This window comes from Apis cerana, linkage group LG1 (assembly GCF_029169275.1).
Source record: "Apis cerana isolate GH-2021 linkage group LG1, AcerK_1.0, whole genome shotgun sequence".
Lineage (NCBI taxonomy): Eukaryota > Metazoa > Arthropoda > Insecta > Hymenoptera > Apidae > Apis > Apis cerana.
In genome coordinates this window covers 26548196-26567260 of record NC_083852.1, presented here as the reverse complement: position 1 = coordinate 26567260, position 19065 = coordinate 26548196, and the positions used below count along the sequence as shown (strand labels likewise).

Genomic DNA, 19065 nt, shown 5'->3' with positions numbered 1-19065 from the left:
GCAAATTTTCTTTCCTCGATTCGAAAATTCTTTCGAACCTCGATCGAAACGAATATTCGTACTGCGAAAGTATCACGATGTTCTAATCATTGTGCAATTTGGATAACGAGCCGTGTCACTGATACTCCATCATCTTTTGAAATAAAATTTACATGTCATTTGAATACTTTTTAAAATATTTATCAAACTCGTTGCGTCTATTGGTTTTGCAATAACGAGCCTAAAGTTTCGCTCGATATTCGACTGCCTTCGAAATATTTCACCCGGCATCATCGTTTTTCCTCTAAAAACACGCGTCAACGTGTCAAGTTTTTAAAGTTTTAGCATCAGTTTTACTTTTACTTTACTTTGTTCGACAGGAAAGCATTGCGATAATCTAAACGCAGTTATATAAAGAGCTAATGAGCGCGTTTTTAATCGATGTCATTATCTTCTTTCGTAACGAGAGTTACTTTAAATACAGCAACGTATGAAAGAAGAAGGTGTGCGGTGGAAGGAGCGTTCGTCATGTCTTCTGAGCCGATTCATTCGCGATTGATCTACATAGTTCTTGTACCACTTGTATCTACATGGCTGCTGCCCGGTAATTTGAATTGAAAAATACACCTCACGTAATATGACAATCTCATAAATCTTGCTATTTCTTCTGATCGCGCAATATCGATAATGTAAAGTGAACATTTTTTAACGTAACGGAGGAATGCGTTTGACACGCACGAACCGCATTATTTTCCTACAAATCGCGTTAAGAACGTCGATATTAATTTAAAAAAATAAACTCTCTTTCTTTCTCCATTCGATATCATTCGATTTATTAAAATTCTTTCAAGTAGATTATAATATTCTTAAGTATAATGGAATATACCAGCACGAGTTATTTTACGCAAACTTGTACAAATATGTAGGGATATTTTATAAAATCGACCTACGATAAATAATCATCGAGCATCGCGTTTCCCCGATATAAATCAAGTCACCAACTTTCTCCTCGTTGTATTAAAAAGGATTAGAATTACGTTATACTATTATACCATCCACACGTGTCTTTTCCTTCTAAGATTTTCTTACCTCGTGTACAACAGCGTCCGCAGGAACTGGCGCTCCATCTGAAATAAAGAACGAATTCTTGTAAAATAAAATAATTTTATACGCGAATGATTCGCTTTAAAAACTTACGATTATTGCAATATTTACCATCGTACATATATATATATATATCTCGACCACCGATCCGTTTGATACAATTTATTACGGTTTATATACATAGAAGATTCGATCGAGTATTCGTAAAGTTAAAATAAATCTCGATCCACTTACGCGTTAAATACGATTAATCGAGAGGAAGGATCGCCATGGTCGTTTTATCACAGGCAAATGTTTGTTGATTAATTCGCTAATAAACGTGATCGCAAAATTACTCGTCTAATAAGGGTTAAATTGAATACCGGAATGGTCGTTGATAAATGATCGTCCTCCTCTCGAGTGTTCGAGCCATACCGAGGCGCTCCTTGAAATTTTCAATCGACGAGGCTGCCTGCGGAATGATAAATGCGACCACTCTGACGATCTACATAAACACCGAAGACGATTATTATCGATACGTCTCTCGATTTTATAGAATTTCAAATGGTTCCAATGACGACCGTGACAACGATTCTTTCACACCGTCTTTCAATCGTCTTAAGCGTCAAATGTACGTTGTGTATCGATACAAATTGGTTCTAGAATTCGCCTAACCTTCATCGGATATCACTCGGTAAGGTGTCTCTATGTTTTAAAGTAGAAAAATATATATAGAATTTGAAAAGTATCGATCCACCATTCTGTTCCCGTTACAAATAAACAGATAAAAGGATTAATTAACTGGAACTATTCGAGCGTGCGACGAGGGCAGTTTTCTTTCATCGTTGCCAGGAGAGAAAGTCAATTACTGGGATGACAAGCGGCAAACGTTTAGCGATGACGTAGTACGTCTCCAGAGATACTCGCGGTACGTGTTCAAAGTTAAAACGCTCGAACTGTTGCTCCCTTGGCTCCACCTGTCAACTACAGTTCGAAAGACAAGGCGGTTGGATCATTTCCTACTTGCCATTCCTTTAAATTTTCGTTTCGCCAATGTGTCTTTTTACGAACAAACTATTTCTCCGTCATTCGAAATCGAAAATTTCATGATTCGAAAAGAGTATCTCAAATGATGATAAGAAAAAAAAAACGTTCCACGTTTACTTGTTTTGATCAGAGAATAAAAAAAAAGAAAAAAGAAAAATATTGCAAATTCAATTCCATATAGGATTTTATTGATTGTTCGAAAAATGTGTTAATTTTTAAACAATTAAATTCTGGTTCAAAGTTATCGATCGAAACAAAAATATCATTGGATCGTCGCGAAAAATGTTATATATTTATCAAATAAACTTGTTAAATCGGTGACTATTGGCAGTATTTCACCACACCAATTACGGCCACCGCAACGTAATGCGGCACCGACCAGTAATTTGTTGAACCGATTCTCTGAAATTCTCGCAATTTATTGCGATGCGTATCATCGATCGTACGCGAAAGATGTAGCGCGTTCTCCGCGTCTAGAAAGGATTTAGATCTCTGCGTTTATCATCGATTACCGCGTTACGTTCGATCCGTTGAAACGAATTTCGTTCGAAATATTCCAAGACTTTAAAGAAATATTTTCCATGGTTTATCGTCCTACTGCACTGATAACATTTCCTTGTTTACTTTCCCGTATTCTTACAACAGCATTGCCGTGAACTTTAAACATTTGATTCAGCGATACGTGGAATAAAATTGCAGCATTTCATCATTAGTGAATACTGTACAATTTTATGGCTCATTAAATTATTTATTTCTTCAAGAATTATTATCGTATAATTAGATATGAATTGTTTACAGAAAACTTATATTTTTTAAAATATGTTCATGCGAAATAGAATATGCCGTAACTCATTTATATTTGAAAATTGAAAAAAATATAAAGATTAATCATAATAAAAAAGAACGCCATAATATACGTATTGAATAACAAATAGTAGTAGTATAATAAAATTTTTACAACTTCATAATTTAAATTCGTGAATCATCAAGATATTCGAATAACCGCTTACGCGTATAAACGTGAAAAATGCATCGTAAAAACTATCGAAGGTGTGAGTTTAGCATTTGCAGAACTCGATGTAAATATTATGATAGTTTAATATTAATTTGTAAACTTCAAGGATGGTACTTTTCTGTTGAAGTACAAAAAAAAAAAAGAAAAAAAAAGGAAGAAGAAAAAAAAAAGACCAGGAAATATCGTCTACCGTCAACGATAATTATTAAAGGTAATTTACGACAAACGGTAAAGAAGGTTTTAAATGAAATTATAGTTATTCGCTTCTTCGTTATTTTAGAAAAATAATAAACAGAATGGAATAATACACCTATGCATCTATAAACGTGAAAATGAAAATAAAAACTACGCTTAAATGGGATGTCACCCGCAGTATATACGAGTGCTGCGCGTATACCATATCGATCTCATCGTTTAGAACTCTATGTTACACGATGACATAGATACCGATCTTTTAAATGCATCAATGTATACACCTCCACTTTCTAAAGAAACGATGCCAGCAACATCTTCGACCGAGGGAACAATCGGCAACAAGATGTCGAAAGATCCACGCACTGTATTCTTAGGTAATAATAAATATATATATACGCTTGACACCGTTGCTTCAATACACATATGCCACTTCGAACGGGCGACAGTGGCGATTATCGAGCATTAATCTGTCACGACCTCGTTTTTCAACGTTCCTATACTTTCCGAGATCAACAATAACGAGGATCATCCCGACGGGAATCTTGTTGCACTTTCGACACTGTTTCACGCCATTGTTACGCGTTGTACTAACGAGATGGTCTTTTATTATTCTCTCCATTTATCGCGCTGAAAAAAAGAAGAAGAAGAAGAAAAAGAAGTAGAAGAAAAAGAACGTCGTCGAGCGATAAAAAAAATCGGCCGCTTTAAATTGTTTAAAACGTATGTTTATAGAAAATGCATGGAACGAGCGTAGACTCGGATTATATTTCTACGACCAAGCGTGTGTACACGGATAGTACAAATATAGTATACGAATTGATTTGATGGACGAGCGATCAATGTCGACGAAGAAAAATTCCACGCTTGCTCCTGTGTACATCTAAAAGACAGCATACCGTTTTCCGTTTCTAGATAGAGCCGGTGCTTGCTTTGAAATTGTAATACGCACGCGAACGACATAATCAAATCGCAAATCAGACCGGATTCTTATGACTGTGCGGTGCACACCGACGAGGAAGTGATTACCATCGTTCGAAATACGAATGCTCTCTCGTTTCTTTTTCACCCTGGGTTCCAACTCGAGAAAGGGGACTCGGGATATTACGTCGCCACGCCACGAAACCGGAGGAAAATTTGTATTCCAACGATTCCTACTTTCGGATCTTTTTCAAAAATCTGGCTAAAAGAGCCAACGGCATTGCGCCTAGTATTTACTTAACGTCCACTTAACGACACGTTTCAGAGACCCTCTCCAAGTGATATCTCGGCCATATTTTACAGTCTGGTGAACTCTAGGCGGCTCTTAATGATCGAAATCGTTTAATCCAGCCGCATTTAACGCCGCATATCTTTGCGGAGAGGAAGTTGTTTATATCCCGATAATTCGACTCCAACTCGTTGTACTTCGAGAATATACGTGTTTTTCTCTCAATAAGGAGCAAGCAATAAGAACGATTCGTAAGATCGTAAAGATTCGAAGAACTCGTGAAACTTTGTTGGAGAAGTAAGCACGGTTGATAATCGATAGCCACAAAAGATAGCCATATCTCTCGATTCCTGTCGCAAAGGCGTTAAAATCGGCTCGTGATGACGCGAGCGAAGATTATCAAACGAGCATATCTACTCGATATATATGCAAATATACGTTGAATAATTTTCTTCGATATATTTTATCGCATCGTTTTAGCTTATAAAAGTAAAATTAAAAACGTTCTTCGACTATGGTATTTTTTTTATATATATATACATATCTACATATTTTATTACAACACGAACACGAATCTTTTATTTCTCACGAATCACACTTTATCGTTCGTAAATCAAATATATCGCGTGGTTAATTACACACACTTGGCCTACCCGAAGAAATTTTGACTGGAACGATTACGATTTTACGTGTCACAACGCGCTTTCTCTCTAACGATATGCGCACGTTTCGAATACAGATTACGGACTATTATAAAGTTGTATCTCCATCCACTGCATCGAACGGTGGCACGAGAAACGATAGAATGCCCAATAAACTACTCCCATAAAGGAATTCGCCACGTTGAAAACGTTCGGTCCCATCAATAATCGCTAATGAGACAAGCGGGTTTATCGAATCCGTCCGATTTCGTAAGGTAATTTAGTTGTGAACGGTTTCGTCTCAAGTGACGAATCCAACGTATTCCAGGAACTAACACTGGCGGGCGCGAGACTACCTCGTTAATTCCAACTATCTTGATCGCGAGCTTCGTGCAATCGCTACCACGGGATAGACGTCATCGACATCGAGACGCGGGTAATTGGAAGTACACCGAGGATGGAATACGAGTACGCACACACAGCAACCGTTCCGATAATTTGCATTTATTCACCGAATCGTGAGCGCTCGTAGAATCGTGGGCGCCGTGTCGAATTTAATTGAACGGGATTTCATTAATCTTCGCGCGAGTAACTGGAATCTTGTTCGTTGCCAAGTTCTTTTCGTATGTATCAAAAGATTTGCGTTTCTCGTGTTTCGTATCGAGGTTTCAATATCATCGAAACAAGATAAAGATGATTTTCCATCAGGTAGGATGGAATAAGAACGGAAGAGGAAGAAGAAGGAGGAGGAGGAGGAAGGCGCATAGACGCGCATTACATTAAGAAAGGATGCATCATGGGAATCGGTTGGGAGGGAACGTGGGAGTTTACGGCCACACCTTGCTCGTCGAAGAATCGTACTGAAAAGGACGTTCCGCGAAGAGGGAGAAAGGAGAAAGAATCTCGTCCCTCGAAAATATTTCTCGAGAGTGAAAGCATCCGGCTTGATACGGCTCGACGCAGCATCTGTGGAATTACCTCCGGCCACGTATCGCGATACACGAGGTAGGTAGCCACAGCCAGCAGCCAGCCGATCGTCTCCTAGGGATCGTGACGACTTAAACTTTCGTTTAATTTATCACGGCATGTGCGAGAAGGTCCAATCAACAGGAACTTTCTCTCCAAGGGAAAAATCCAACCGATCGCGTACCTTGCCTCTCTCGCTCTCTTCTCCTCTCGTATCTCTCGCTCCTTTCATCCGGAAATACGTGGTCGCGCAACGTTTCTATAACGATGCTCGCTCGATGGAGAAATCTAACGTTCCCTTCTCGACCGGTAAACGCCGAGTATCTCGTCACGTAATATATTCGCCAAGGACGATTCCTAACGCTCGTTTCGATCCAATTTTTTATTTAACCAATTGTTCAACGAAGCTATCATAACGTTATTTCGTTTCAATTTACGATAACGTGCAGTTGATCCGTTACTTTACATCTTTTAATGAATTTACGATGCTTGGATAGGATACTCGAATAGATTTTATTTTGCAACAAAGTTGCGCGAAATAGTAAAGAGGTACGCGATCGAAAATAAATGCATACGCGTTACAGTTTCTGATTACCCACCGCAACTTTCTCGGTGCATTCAAATTGAAATCTGATAAGTCGAGTAGATTGGATCGTTATACGGCCCTCGTAACTCTTCGGCCACGAGGCCGAAATAACATGGCGTGTTATCTAAGATCGGATGCACCCAAGCTTCCGTATCCTTACACGCCGTATCGCGATCGATATGCACGATAAGTACGAAAAGATTTGCGGGGGATCGAGATCAAGATTCGACCGGTTTCGCGAATTAATTCCTATGTACATTTATATACATATATGCACGTGTATATAAATCGAATTACTAAATTGCGAAATAAACTTAAGTCGCATAAGAAATTCTAAATTCCGAGTTTATAGGTAATATACGAAATTTTTCAATTAATGCTTCCGACGCTTGTAAATAACATTTTCTATATAGTATAGCAAAAAATATACGAAAGTTATTTTCTACACGAACGTTTCGAGTAATTAAAATACATTTATAAAATATATATTCAATAAAAAGGACATTTTTCATACCGTTTCCCGTACCGTTTAATTACATTTTAATTACACTTCTCCATCTTAGAATTCCTATTTTGAAATAATTTTTACGTGTGTCGCGTTTTTTACTCATTTTTACTTACACCACGTAACAATAAGCGACATTTCCATCTAATATCGAATATCGTTATTTTACAAACGAAACGTATCGATTTCGATTATCGAGTTTAGAAAAATTTCATTATTTGTATTAAAATTTCTAGCTTGTATATATCGTTCACAGGCGCGTAACGATACGATTTTGAATATTAACGAAGTTGAAAAACGCGTTTCTCTTCCCGAGCATATCGATATTTAATATTTATACAAACGAGTGTTATCAATTAATTTAATAATTGAGAACGATACACAGAAATCAATTTCGAGATAAAAAAGCAAGGCGAATTATGGAATATCGTATTCCGGTTAGTCTCTCTACAGTTGAGGGAAATTTGCATTGACCTTGGCAATGCAACCGAGTTAATTCACAGTTTCGACATCGATTGCTCTTATTCGATACTACTTTCACCGTTGGAAATATAGATATATTCGCCTCGTGTGCACAATTTCTCGATTATCTACTCGCTATAATAATGAATATCGCGAATAAATCGTGGGACGTGATGTACGTATAGCGACAGAGTTTCGTTATCCGAAATGTAGGATGGAAGGGAACGGAATTCGTGTTATTTAACGTTGAAGATCAGTTTATTAGTTTACATCGAAATAAATCCAGTAAGGAAACATAAAGTTCTCCGTTACTTTTGCAAGGGAACTGTGAAATACAAGAATCTGACGACACTTTCTCTTTAATTAAAGAGCAAGTAACTCGTCACGCGAGCTATTAATTGCGATTTAACTTTTTGCCGTTAATTTATCGAGAAACATGGACATCGAATAACACCATTTTGTTGCAATCGTTATCGATTTTAATAACAATCTTTCTCAGCATTAAAACTCGACGTACGTTCATTATAGCTTTAATTAGATATTAGATAACTAGAGCAGAACTAAGTAGAGCATATATATATTTTACCAATCATTATGTAAGGAACGAAAGTATTCGATTCCCTTGAGCATTGCTCGAATTAAAAAAAAAACAATTATAATTAAGAAAAATTTGAAATCTGCAAATTGACTCGTCTTATCGTAATTATTTCGTTTTTATAAATTGACTCCGAAAGTCGGTATCGCGTGTGTTTCGCGTCGATCTAATTACACGAGCGAGAACGCTTTCGTTCGTTCATCATGGGCGCGCGTATTAGGTTAGGCGGTATTATTAGCGTTAAATATATTCTGGATGGATTTCGAGGAGGCTCTACCGCGATTTATCACCGAACGGGAGATCGACGCTCGTAAAGATCCGAAGCGATGCCGCAACTACACGTACGATCGGTATAATTTCCTCGTAGAACAGTAGAATCCTACAAGAGTCGTGATGTTCGTGTGACTTTCTCTCCTCGCCGTAAGGCGTCCAACTTCCTGGTAACGGACGACCGAGTTATGACGGACAGATCGAGTACGATCACGAACATTCTCAATCTTCCAAACGCTTTTTCTCTCCCTCGAGATCCGATAGAAAAGAACGCCTCGAAATTTCGATCGTTTCCATTCGATCGCGCGTAATCTCGACATTAACTCTCTCGATTCTTAACTTATTTATTTCGAAAGCGAGAATCCAAGTACACGCGTAATAAAAATAGCAAAAAAAAAAAATCGTTTTCATCGCGTCACGCCATCGAAGGATCTCCACGCTCAGAATCGCATCGAGATATTTTCATATCGAAATAAGTTAGCGACGGTGTTGCGCGTCGCCTTATTTACGACTTGTCGACGCGTAATTCCCCCGACTGATTTATAACGCGCGGCTATCCTGTTTTACAAGGCAGGAATAAAAGAAGTTACAATGTTGGCCGGCAGACTTCTTTTCGTCGCACGCTCCGGGTGTCCAATCTTCGTCCAAGCCGCCACCACCACCACCGTTTCCCATTAATGCGACGCACGTGTTTAACGGTAGCGAAACGATTTAGTTATTTGTCATGCCTGCCGGCTTTATTGTAACAACCTGTGCCGGCCAACGCCGCCCGATCGTGCAACCTGACAACCGGAGCCCGATACTGGTTTCCCGATTAGAAGTTCAATGGTCACCATTACAGATGACATTAGGCGCGGGATTCGTACGTTCCGATTCTTTGGGATTATCAACGATCACACAACGCACCTACAATCCATCATTTTCCTTATTGCATCGCGAGCACGATGTAAATGTCGCTCGACAGATCTTGATTGGCATTGTGCTCGAGAACAAATAACTATCGCGATTCTACGAAGTAACGGCAAACCAGATATAAGAATATAGATATACTGGAATTGTTCGAAATGATAATTTCTACTTATAGTCGTCCGAATAATCGTTTGCCTCGATCCCGAGGAATAATTAATAGAAATTAATCGTGAAATCGCTGAAATTTTTAATCACAGTAATGTATGAAGGAATAACGAGAACGCGTTAACGATGCGGCTTTCGTAACCGACTTTTGTCACCGTTTCGTCTCTCACTTGTAAACTCGAATAATTTATGTGTTGTTGCATTTATATGTTCCCGCGGTAAACAGAATTTCTCGTTAAAAGGTAGTTGATCACCGAAAAGAAATACGACGCGTGGAGCGGGCGCAGCTGATGGACAGCGTATTGAAATTGAACGATCGGAGTGGGTGGCGTATCGTGATTGCTCGATAGGTGGGCGCCGAAGAACGCAGCGGCGCATAAGAGTGCGTGAGCGTTCCTATCGATCGGCGGGATAACTGTATGCGTGCCAAGGCTCACGAGTCACGCTTCATCCTTACGATCACGTGACGATTCCGAACAGAGAAATCATCGTTTGAAATCGTTCGTGCTCAACCTCGCGGCACGCTACCTTCTTCTCGCAACGATTTTTCGCGACACCACTTTTGCCATACCATTTTTGTCGCACAGATGTCGCCACGTATCGAGTCGATCGTGCGATTCTTCTTTGCTCTTATTCACGCGATCGAAAGATACCGAAAGATACGATCAAGCCTTTCATCCGGATCTAACGTTTTTTTTAATCTGCTTTCCTTTTTATTTACTTCTATTTCGATAAAAATGCCATTTACCATTCAAGGACTCTTTATTCGATTCACAAATTACAAAGCACACATCTCTGGCTAATTTATCGACGTTATTATTCCACTTTCTTACGTGTCCGCTCGACCAATTTATTGGCCGGGGATCGATCATTCCGGGACGAAGCAATGGGTTTCCGCAATGATCACGGTATACGGAGATATACGTTGAAGTTTTGAAACGTGTTCACCATTGTGGACCTTGCTGCACGATATATATATGCAAATTTGCAGAAAACCGGTCGCAATTTACGGAATATCAGGCTTGCTCCGTTATTTAAAAAATATAGCAATAACAAAGGTATCTGTCAGCACTATCATTTTATTTTGTTTTTTTATTTTTCTCTCTCTCCTCCACATAAAGAACTTATTTTTCAATCTCTCATCGTAATCGTCGGACGTATAAGTGTTGGAATGCGTCGCTTGAGAAAAATGTATTCCACGATCTTGTTGTACCACTTGTCTCGTGTACGATAATATTCCGAGTATTGCAAACAACGCGCGAAATTTTATTTACGAAACGCTTGAAACATGCCTTGTCAACCGAGTTACACGTGTTTTACATCGATTCATTTTATCGACGAATGTATGAATGAAGAATAGCCGCTCGTTCGCCGCACTATCAAAATAACCAAGTTCAATCAGAACCTGATTCGTTGGATACACATTTCTTTCAACGCGCGATTAGTCACTTTAATTGATCCGCGCTTAAACCTTGCGAAAATAAGGAGCGTGCTAATTTATCTTGCGTAACTTAATTAGATGATAGGCTCTCCTGGTGTCGCTTTATCTTTCCATCGCGAGATCATATCTTGTTACACCTCGAACAACGCGTATTGCACAAATTAATACACTTTCACAGCGTTCGTAGCGTTTGTGCTTTCCGCGCGGAAGTAGAAAGTTCATAGAGATTTGAAAGAAAATCGAAATCGTTGCGCGTAAAACGTACCAATTCGATGAACGAGCCGTCAAAATTAATCGTGGAATCGATGCTCGATTGATCGACAGGGATAATCGATTGGAAATTGGACGGAATTACGTATACGCGTAAAGTTTTATCGCATTCCAGGAATAAGCGATAAGATCGTACGATTTCGAAGGGGATAATACATATGTAAAATAGTTCGTCGGTAAGTATCGGGTATCGAGCGTCTCGCAAATAGGAAAATATTTTTAAACGGTAATTTGATCGATTTAAATAGTTGTGCGCGAGATATACACCCGTATCCATAATCTGAGAAACGTATTAAAATGAAAACAGACGGAATGGTATAATCAACGCTGATAATTACATTCATATATTCCATTAATCCGCGTAGAAGATATCGAGGGAATTAAATTAAAAAAAAAAAAAAAAGAAGAAACTTTTATCTCTTCAAATTTTGCATACACGTTCTCTAAACCTGCATATCGGAGACTCGAAGGAAGAATATTTTTAATCGGTGATCTCACGATCGATTTTGTTTCGTATTGGAGAAATCTCGAAGTCAAGGACAAAACGGATGTTTCGGCCGTATTGGAGAAAGAAAAGAGAAGGAGGAAGAATCGAAAAGAGATCCGGTGAAAGTGAAGAACGAAAAATGATCTGATTATCCTGTGAGAGAGAGACCGATCGTGGCGAACACTTTCCTTTATATCGTTGTGCACGAGCGTGTATCGGTACGTGTGTCTCGTTCTCGATTGCCACGTTGCCACCGTGAAAGAAAGAGGCTTTCTTCCTAGGGGGGCAGCAAATAATGAAACTGATTTTAATCGGTCCTTATTAGCACATCTCCCCTACCTCTCCCAACTTCTGTCTTCGAGTCGATCGTTTTAAAAGATATATCCGTCACCCCTATGAACCGTGAATTTTCCTCGTTCCGGCTTATTGTGTATCCATTTTTTAATACCCACGGATTTCCTGTTTTCGCGAATTATGACTATCCATTCCGCGAAAGAAATATAGTGGGCTTCGATAATAAATCTATCGTATATGCACAGAGAGATTGAAATCGCGCGTTTAACGAGAGCCGCTTAAAATATTCTCCCTCTCCGTCTCGCAATAACAAAGGAAACGGTGAGAATCGGCGACTTTCACGATGAATGAGCGAACCGGTCACCGAGCCAACATTCGATGGGACGTAAGAAATTGCCGAGGGTCCACGACCTGGACGAGTTGGCCGTGCATCTTTCATGGCCAAGGTGACCAGTGTCGTGGTTAGTCGGACGTTCGATTCTCTTCGCACCGCAGCCCGGTCCGCAGCGCGCGCGTTTATTATAGCGATAAAATATCCGAGTCACTTTCACGCGTCGATTCGTTTAAACGCGAGAGTTGGAGGAGAGCGGAGTCGTCGATGCGCTGAAATTCAGGAAAGAGAGACTCGTTGCCTTCGAAGAAAGAGGCGCGCGTACGAGCCGGCAAAGTACTTCCCGATTCCTATAAACTTTCCTCTCCACCACGTTTTCGCCAACATTCTTCCCGATCGTTTAACAACTTCCTTGAAATCGTTCCGCTCAAAAATAATCTTAATCGCCGCTCCATGAAAATACGCAATAGCTAGTTTATCCCTGATGCGACAACGAAAATTAAAAATTAACAAAAACTTCAAACTCATCGACCGGTATCGAAGGTTTCCCGTCACCAGATCGTCTTCCGCCGTCCCGAATAACAAGGATGAATGGTTCCTCGACGAGAAGGACGCAAAAATATTCGCTCTCGGCACGGAGAAAGTGGTCGTCGATTCGAGTTCGCGGTTCTGTTCCCCCTCATCCGTGTCATCCGTGACTGGTTATCGAACAACTCGCTGTGCCATGGATGCCACTGGCATGGATTCATCGACGTCCCTCCACCATTTTTCATCCGCGAAATTCGCGCGTATATGAATATTCATCGTTCATCCTCGATAAATCGCGATGCGTCGATCGTCGAGGGTCGCGAATCCGTTAATTCACGCATGATTGGAACATATGCTCGCTACTTTGGCAACATCGTCCACAGTTTTGGCAATTTTTTGGCTATTACACGCGTACTTGGGAATATTTTATAATTCTCGTTTCTTTAATCTCGAGAACTTGTAGATTTCGATAATAACGGTGTAAAAAATTGCAAGTGTTATAATTTATAGCAAGATAAGATTTATCAAAAACTCGTTTAAAAAACGATTTGATTAACTTTATATACGTATTTAGATAGCACATGAATTAAGATTAAATAATTTAAATATAAATTAATTTAACCAATTCCGAGAAAAGTTAACGAGAGTAATTTGGGCTATCGATCGATATGCTAATGTAGCTTTGAATCGTATAATTCGATACTCGGTTTCTCTTATTGAACTGGATTTAGATAATCTGAATGAGAAATCGAGCGTTTCGATCCATCTTATTAAAACGTTTTGCTCTTATCGTTTTTATCCGAGAGGGAGAACTTGATTATTGTCGAATCAAAAGTTAGGGGGAAATTCTTTCCATTCCGTATCCACCGTGTTATTATCCCTTAATGAACGATCGAAAAGTCGATGATCCCGAACCAAAGTAAGTTGCATTCCCGATGAGAAATTTTCAACGTAACGCAGCAATTGAAATTTACCATTGCGCTTTTCCACACTGACTCAACTTCCCGCTCCACTTTCTCCTATTACAATAGGAAAATAGAACCTTTCGATCCTTCTTTGCCTTCCTGATATTTTCGAAAATTCATGTTTGTCGATCCCATCTCACAATTATCCGCTACCTTTCTATCTATTTCCGGAATGAAATTTTATCAATCGCTTCGCGGTGTCCAGAAATCACATCTGGACGGACACTCCGTGAAACTATTCCCAACGAGGATTATTTCTTCCTTTCCCTATTACTCGAGCCGCAAAAGCGATACTTGGCATACTGACCGTTACAAATCGCGTGTCCTTACGCAGCAACCGGAATGGAGAACGTTTCCCATTTCGGTTGGACGCTACGATTGCACGGACGAGTACGCGGATATTAGCAGAGAAAGGACGTGTTACTTTCCGTCACTTGTCTCTACAGGAAGACCCAACGGGTTATAAAGAGATTAATCGCTCGCGGAAATGTCATCGGTATAATGATCGACTCGAAAATTATTCTGAAAACTATAATTACATTTAGCTGGTTGAAAAACAAGATCGATGTTTTCACAAGAGCCACCAACTTTCGAAGAGACTGTAATTATTATTATTTTTTTATGCCTCAAAACGATAAAAAGAAGAAGAAGAAGAAGTTGTTTCGTTACGTTTCCAATAATCAATTATGTATCAATTATACGTAGCGCAAGGATAATGGAAAATTAATTGAAATTATGCGATTCTTCGTTATCACGTTTCGACGCAACGGTGATCATAAAATCGATTCCCCTGTTGTAAGCACGACTTTAATTGGTTTTTTCACCGTCATCGATCAAAAGATATCGAAACCTGCAACCTTCGTTTCGATTAATCCTCGACGATAATCGATCACGCGTTCGAACGTATTGCACGTCTTTTTCTTCTCAAATGCGTAGGTATATTTCGAGCGAAGAGTTAATTGGAGGAATATAGATGGGAGAGAAAAATTTGGACGAGTTCTCCGTTTCGGTATCGTCTGAACGAGGCGCTCGGAAAGGCGAGCAATACTTAACAACAAAATAGCAGTTACAAATAACGCGTCCTTATTTACTTGAGTTGACCAGCAGGAGAATGTCTCACCTGCCATTTTGGTCGGCCGATCGAGGGGCCGGTCCGAGCTCGCGAACCATCTGATCCTGACATAAGCCGTGCAAGGAGGTCGGCGAAAGAGACACCAGAGGCGACGTTACTTCACCACATCGGATCGCTTAAAAGGTGCGAGATATGAGGAACTCGCTCCACTCGCCATCCGTCAATCTTTCCTGCCCCTTTTTCTCCTTTTCCCTCTCCTTTTCCACCGCCTTTAACCATCTTTATCTTATCCGCACAATAAGAGATTCCAAAGAACCGAGATCAAACGCGCTCCTTTCTTTCGTCACTCCATTTTATCGATCGTGATTTCGTAAATTTGACCGAACGAAGAAAGAATCGATGGATGGAATGAATGTCGCACCCACGATCGACGCATGTCGAGCTCGTTAGCCCGCCATTCGGCCCCTTGAAATTCCTTCCACCGGCAATTATGAGGTGTTGCGTCTTTCCAAAGTATGCGACGATTAAAGGCGAACGGTGGAAGGAAGGCAAACACGCGCCGAGAATTTCTGCTATTTAAATAACCTGCCAAACCATTTTGCAAATTAGTTCCTGAATATAGTGGCACAAGTTCACCGGATTGGATTCAACTCTATCGTAACCGTTCAACATACGATGCGTACGAAACGTAAGATCGTAAAATTGGATTTTCAATAATTGTTTGTTTCACGGAGAAAATTGAAATAACGAACATTGTCGAGAGAGAAATTCGTTGGTAGAAAATTCTTCGCTCGTTACATTCGTTTTCCTTTTACGATGGAAGCGAATCTCTGCGGGGGAAACCGGAAAACCGAAAGAATCCGTTGCAACGGTCTCAAACTATTTTTTAATTAAGAATTATTTTACACGAAATGGCTCGTTAAGGAAGATATATATTATTAATTAGTAATGATACGCGATCCATTTTCGATTTTTACATTTTTAGAAAATTTTCAATCTCGGCATCAAAAGTTAATATAATCAAAAGTTAGATTTCGTTCGAAGATCGAATCGGCAATTTCTCGTGGCAAACTTTTTACGAATGAAATGTATAAAAGAAACTTGTGTCGGGGTACACGTATAGGAAACGATAATAAAAAAAAAGGAAAAGAAAAAGAAAAAGAAAAAGAACGATCGAAACAACACGCGCGTTGCACTGGTATCGGTATTGATTGCTTCGAGTCGTGTACAAGCGCCGATATATTTATTCGTGCTTCCCTGTTCCATACTTGGAAATGCTCTCCCGTTGTAAATGCAATCTAGTTTTTGAACGATTTATGCGCATGACAGGTATTATTCTACACCATTCTCGTAATATTACATGTGAAATTTCAATAACGGCGTTACTTATTGCACACCGATGATTAATATCCGCGTATGAATCAAGGTAAGGATTGCAAGATAGAAACGTTAGACGGCCGATTATGCGGTGAGCCAAATGATCGCTGATCGCCTCTATTACCATACGCACTTGTTACGCATAATTATATTAAATTGGCGGATAGGAGCGCGAAGGTAAGGAAATCTGGATGAACGTAATTCCACGCTCCGGCTGACATTGATCACCTGCAAATTTTCATCCATTTTTACTCGCCTTAGGATCGTTGCGTTCCTCGAAGGATTAAACGTCGTTATGTAAATTCGCACATTTTTTTCTCTTTTTTTTATACAAATAAAAACGTATAACAGGAACGCGTATAACATTACCTGAATATAAAATTTGCACGGGAAAAAGTTAACGATCGATAGATACATCATCCGCGTGTACGGATTGTAATCCATGATTTTCAATTATCCGTGCAGCAATTGTAAACATCATCGATTAGTAACGCGATACGAACTGAATTTCAATGTTCACCGGAATCCTTGCTCCAATACGTCTTCTCGTTCGTTCTCCGTCTTTTCTATTTTACATGTTCGCGCGTTCACCAGACGACATCTAATTGCACGATCGGTAATTTACCTCCCGTTTAAATCATTCATTGGAAAAATCTAAATTACCGGATCGTGTAACGATCGTATCAAGTCCTTTTACTGTGAAACCTGTCACATACAAAACCTAACTACTTCTTTCGCGTTCTATGAACGATAATTACGCACAACGCGGGCAAAAATCTATATTATTCCAAGCTCCCAAATAATCTTTGCGTTTGTTGCACATTTTTTTCTTTCTTTTTTTCTTTCTTCCTTTCTTCCAATCTTTTTAATTGTTTCAACGTAATACCAAGTTGCTTTGCAATCGGGCTAAGATTCGTTCGAACGGCTTCGGTGTGCAACTTTCTAACTCGAACATCGAGCGAACAACATTTTGCAATACAATACTCAACTGTTTATCACGGTTTATCGTAACGCAAAGGATCCGATTTATCGTTCCGTACGAATCTCCTTGATTTCTCCTTATCCATATATCGTTATCGCGATACACGTTTCGATGCACGCGAGCGGTGAAAAAACGACCGAGCCACCTGCTATAATTTAAAACCGAAAAGGAAATAAATGCAGCGAGAAAAAGCGGAGTGGAAAAATTGGAAACGCAAACTCCGCCGAAATACTCTTTCTCGTAAGAAAGAACGAAGAAGAAGAAGAAGAAGAAGAAAAAGAGTTGGATCGAAACTCGATTTCCATCCAGAACCAATAACGTTAATTAAAGCGGAGAATTGCGAGCGAGTAACGCGACACGAGTGGACGATTTGAACGAGTCATAGATCGAGATCAACGGCCGAGCTTTGCACCATTTCCACCGGGCGCACAGTTCGGCGTCATACTCTGATTAGCTCGCCGACTTCTCTTTATCCCGTCCACCGAGGCGAGCTCGCGTGGAAGCGCGAAGCCACGTGCAAAAGAGCGCGGTTGCGTGGCCACGTGCGTTATCTCGGGGACGGCGACCACCAGTTGCTCTCCGCTTCGAGTAATACCGTAAGATGGACGCGCGACAACGTGCGCGCGCCGAGTAATTGCGTTAAACGAGTGGAAATGGAGTCGCGGAGTGGTTCGGTCCGCCGGTGATCGGGAAGAAATTGCGTAAATATTTTTCGAAACGATTCACTCGGCCGATTCGACGGCGGGATATCACGCTACGAATCCACGATACGCCTTGCTCGAGCGTTCGATTACCCCCTTTTGTGATTCCCGAGAGAGAAAGGACGAAAGGATGATGACAGCGGCTCTCTCGAACGTGTCGTTACACTCGACACCTCTCCTCTATTGTCCCGTTCCAATTTCGTCGGGAGGATCGTTTGAAACGCCACTCGTTTTTCAACCGCATTATCGCTGTCTGTCAAAGTTTCAACTTTACGTAACGAGCTACCATTCGGAAAAGAGCTATTCTCGTTTCTGCACGCTTGTCGGACCTTTTGAAACGCGACAGCCATGTAATTCATAATCTCCACGTGGGTGAAGAAATAAGATCGTAAAATCCGTACGGTAGTTACTTTGGAGAATGTATCGCTCTCGTTTGTTATGGATGTTTCTTTTTTTTCCCTAGATATCGTACAAATCGGATGTATATCAAATGTTTGGCAACGTTTTTAATTCAATAGAACAACGATGGCGTAATGGTCGTTGCAGCAAAAGCACGGATAGGCGGTTTGCACGTTAATTTTATTAATAAACTTTCCTTTCTTGGATGTATTATTAAATAATCTCCGAGTTATCATTAACAACTGCATTACGGAAGACGTGCTTCTCGTCGAATTATAGTCGTTAACAGATTGTTAAATGTAATTAACAAATACATAAATCTAAGCTGCTTTTGCACAAAGCAAAAGCCCGCTTCATATTTTTTTAACGTTTAAAATAATTTAAATAAATCTTTTCTCTCGTTTCTACTTCCTTTGTTCGTTACTCTGGAAAGGTTAAAATTTTTAAAACAAGACAGGAATGAAAATTACGTTTCCACGTTAATTAACGAATATATAATTTCACTGCGAGCGATTGTTAAATACGAAACTCGAATGAAAACCAGTAGAGAAAATATCGTGCATTTTTATTCGCGAGAAACAACAACAACAACG

At 39.9% G+C, this 19065-nt stretch overlaps 1 protein-coding gene across 3 annotated transcripts in view; it reads right to left on the bottom strand.

Moving 5' to 3' along the window:
- The window catches only part of LOC107992407 (uncharacterized), a 71351-nt gene that overhangs the window by 6349 nt on the left and 45937 nt on the right, over positions 1-19065 (bottom strand). For all 3 annotated transcript variants that reach the window (XM_062087135.1, XM_017048252.3, XM_062087136.1), the window contains one exon: positions 1069-1106. In XM_062087135.1, the coding sequence (XP_061943119.1) occupies positions 1069-1106 (38 nt within the window). The remainder of the gene's footprint in view (positions 1-1068; positions 1107-19065) is intronic.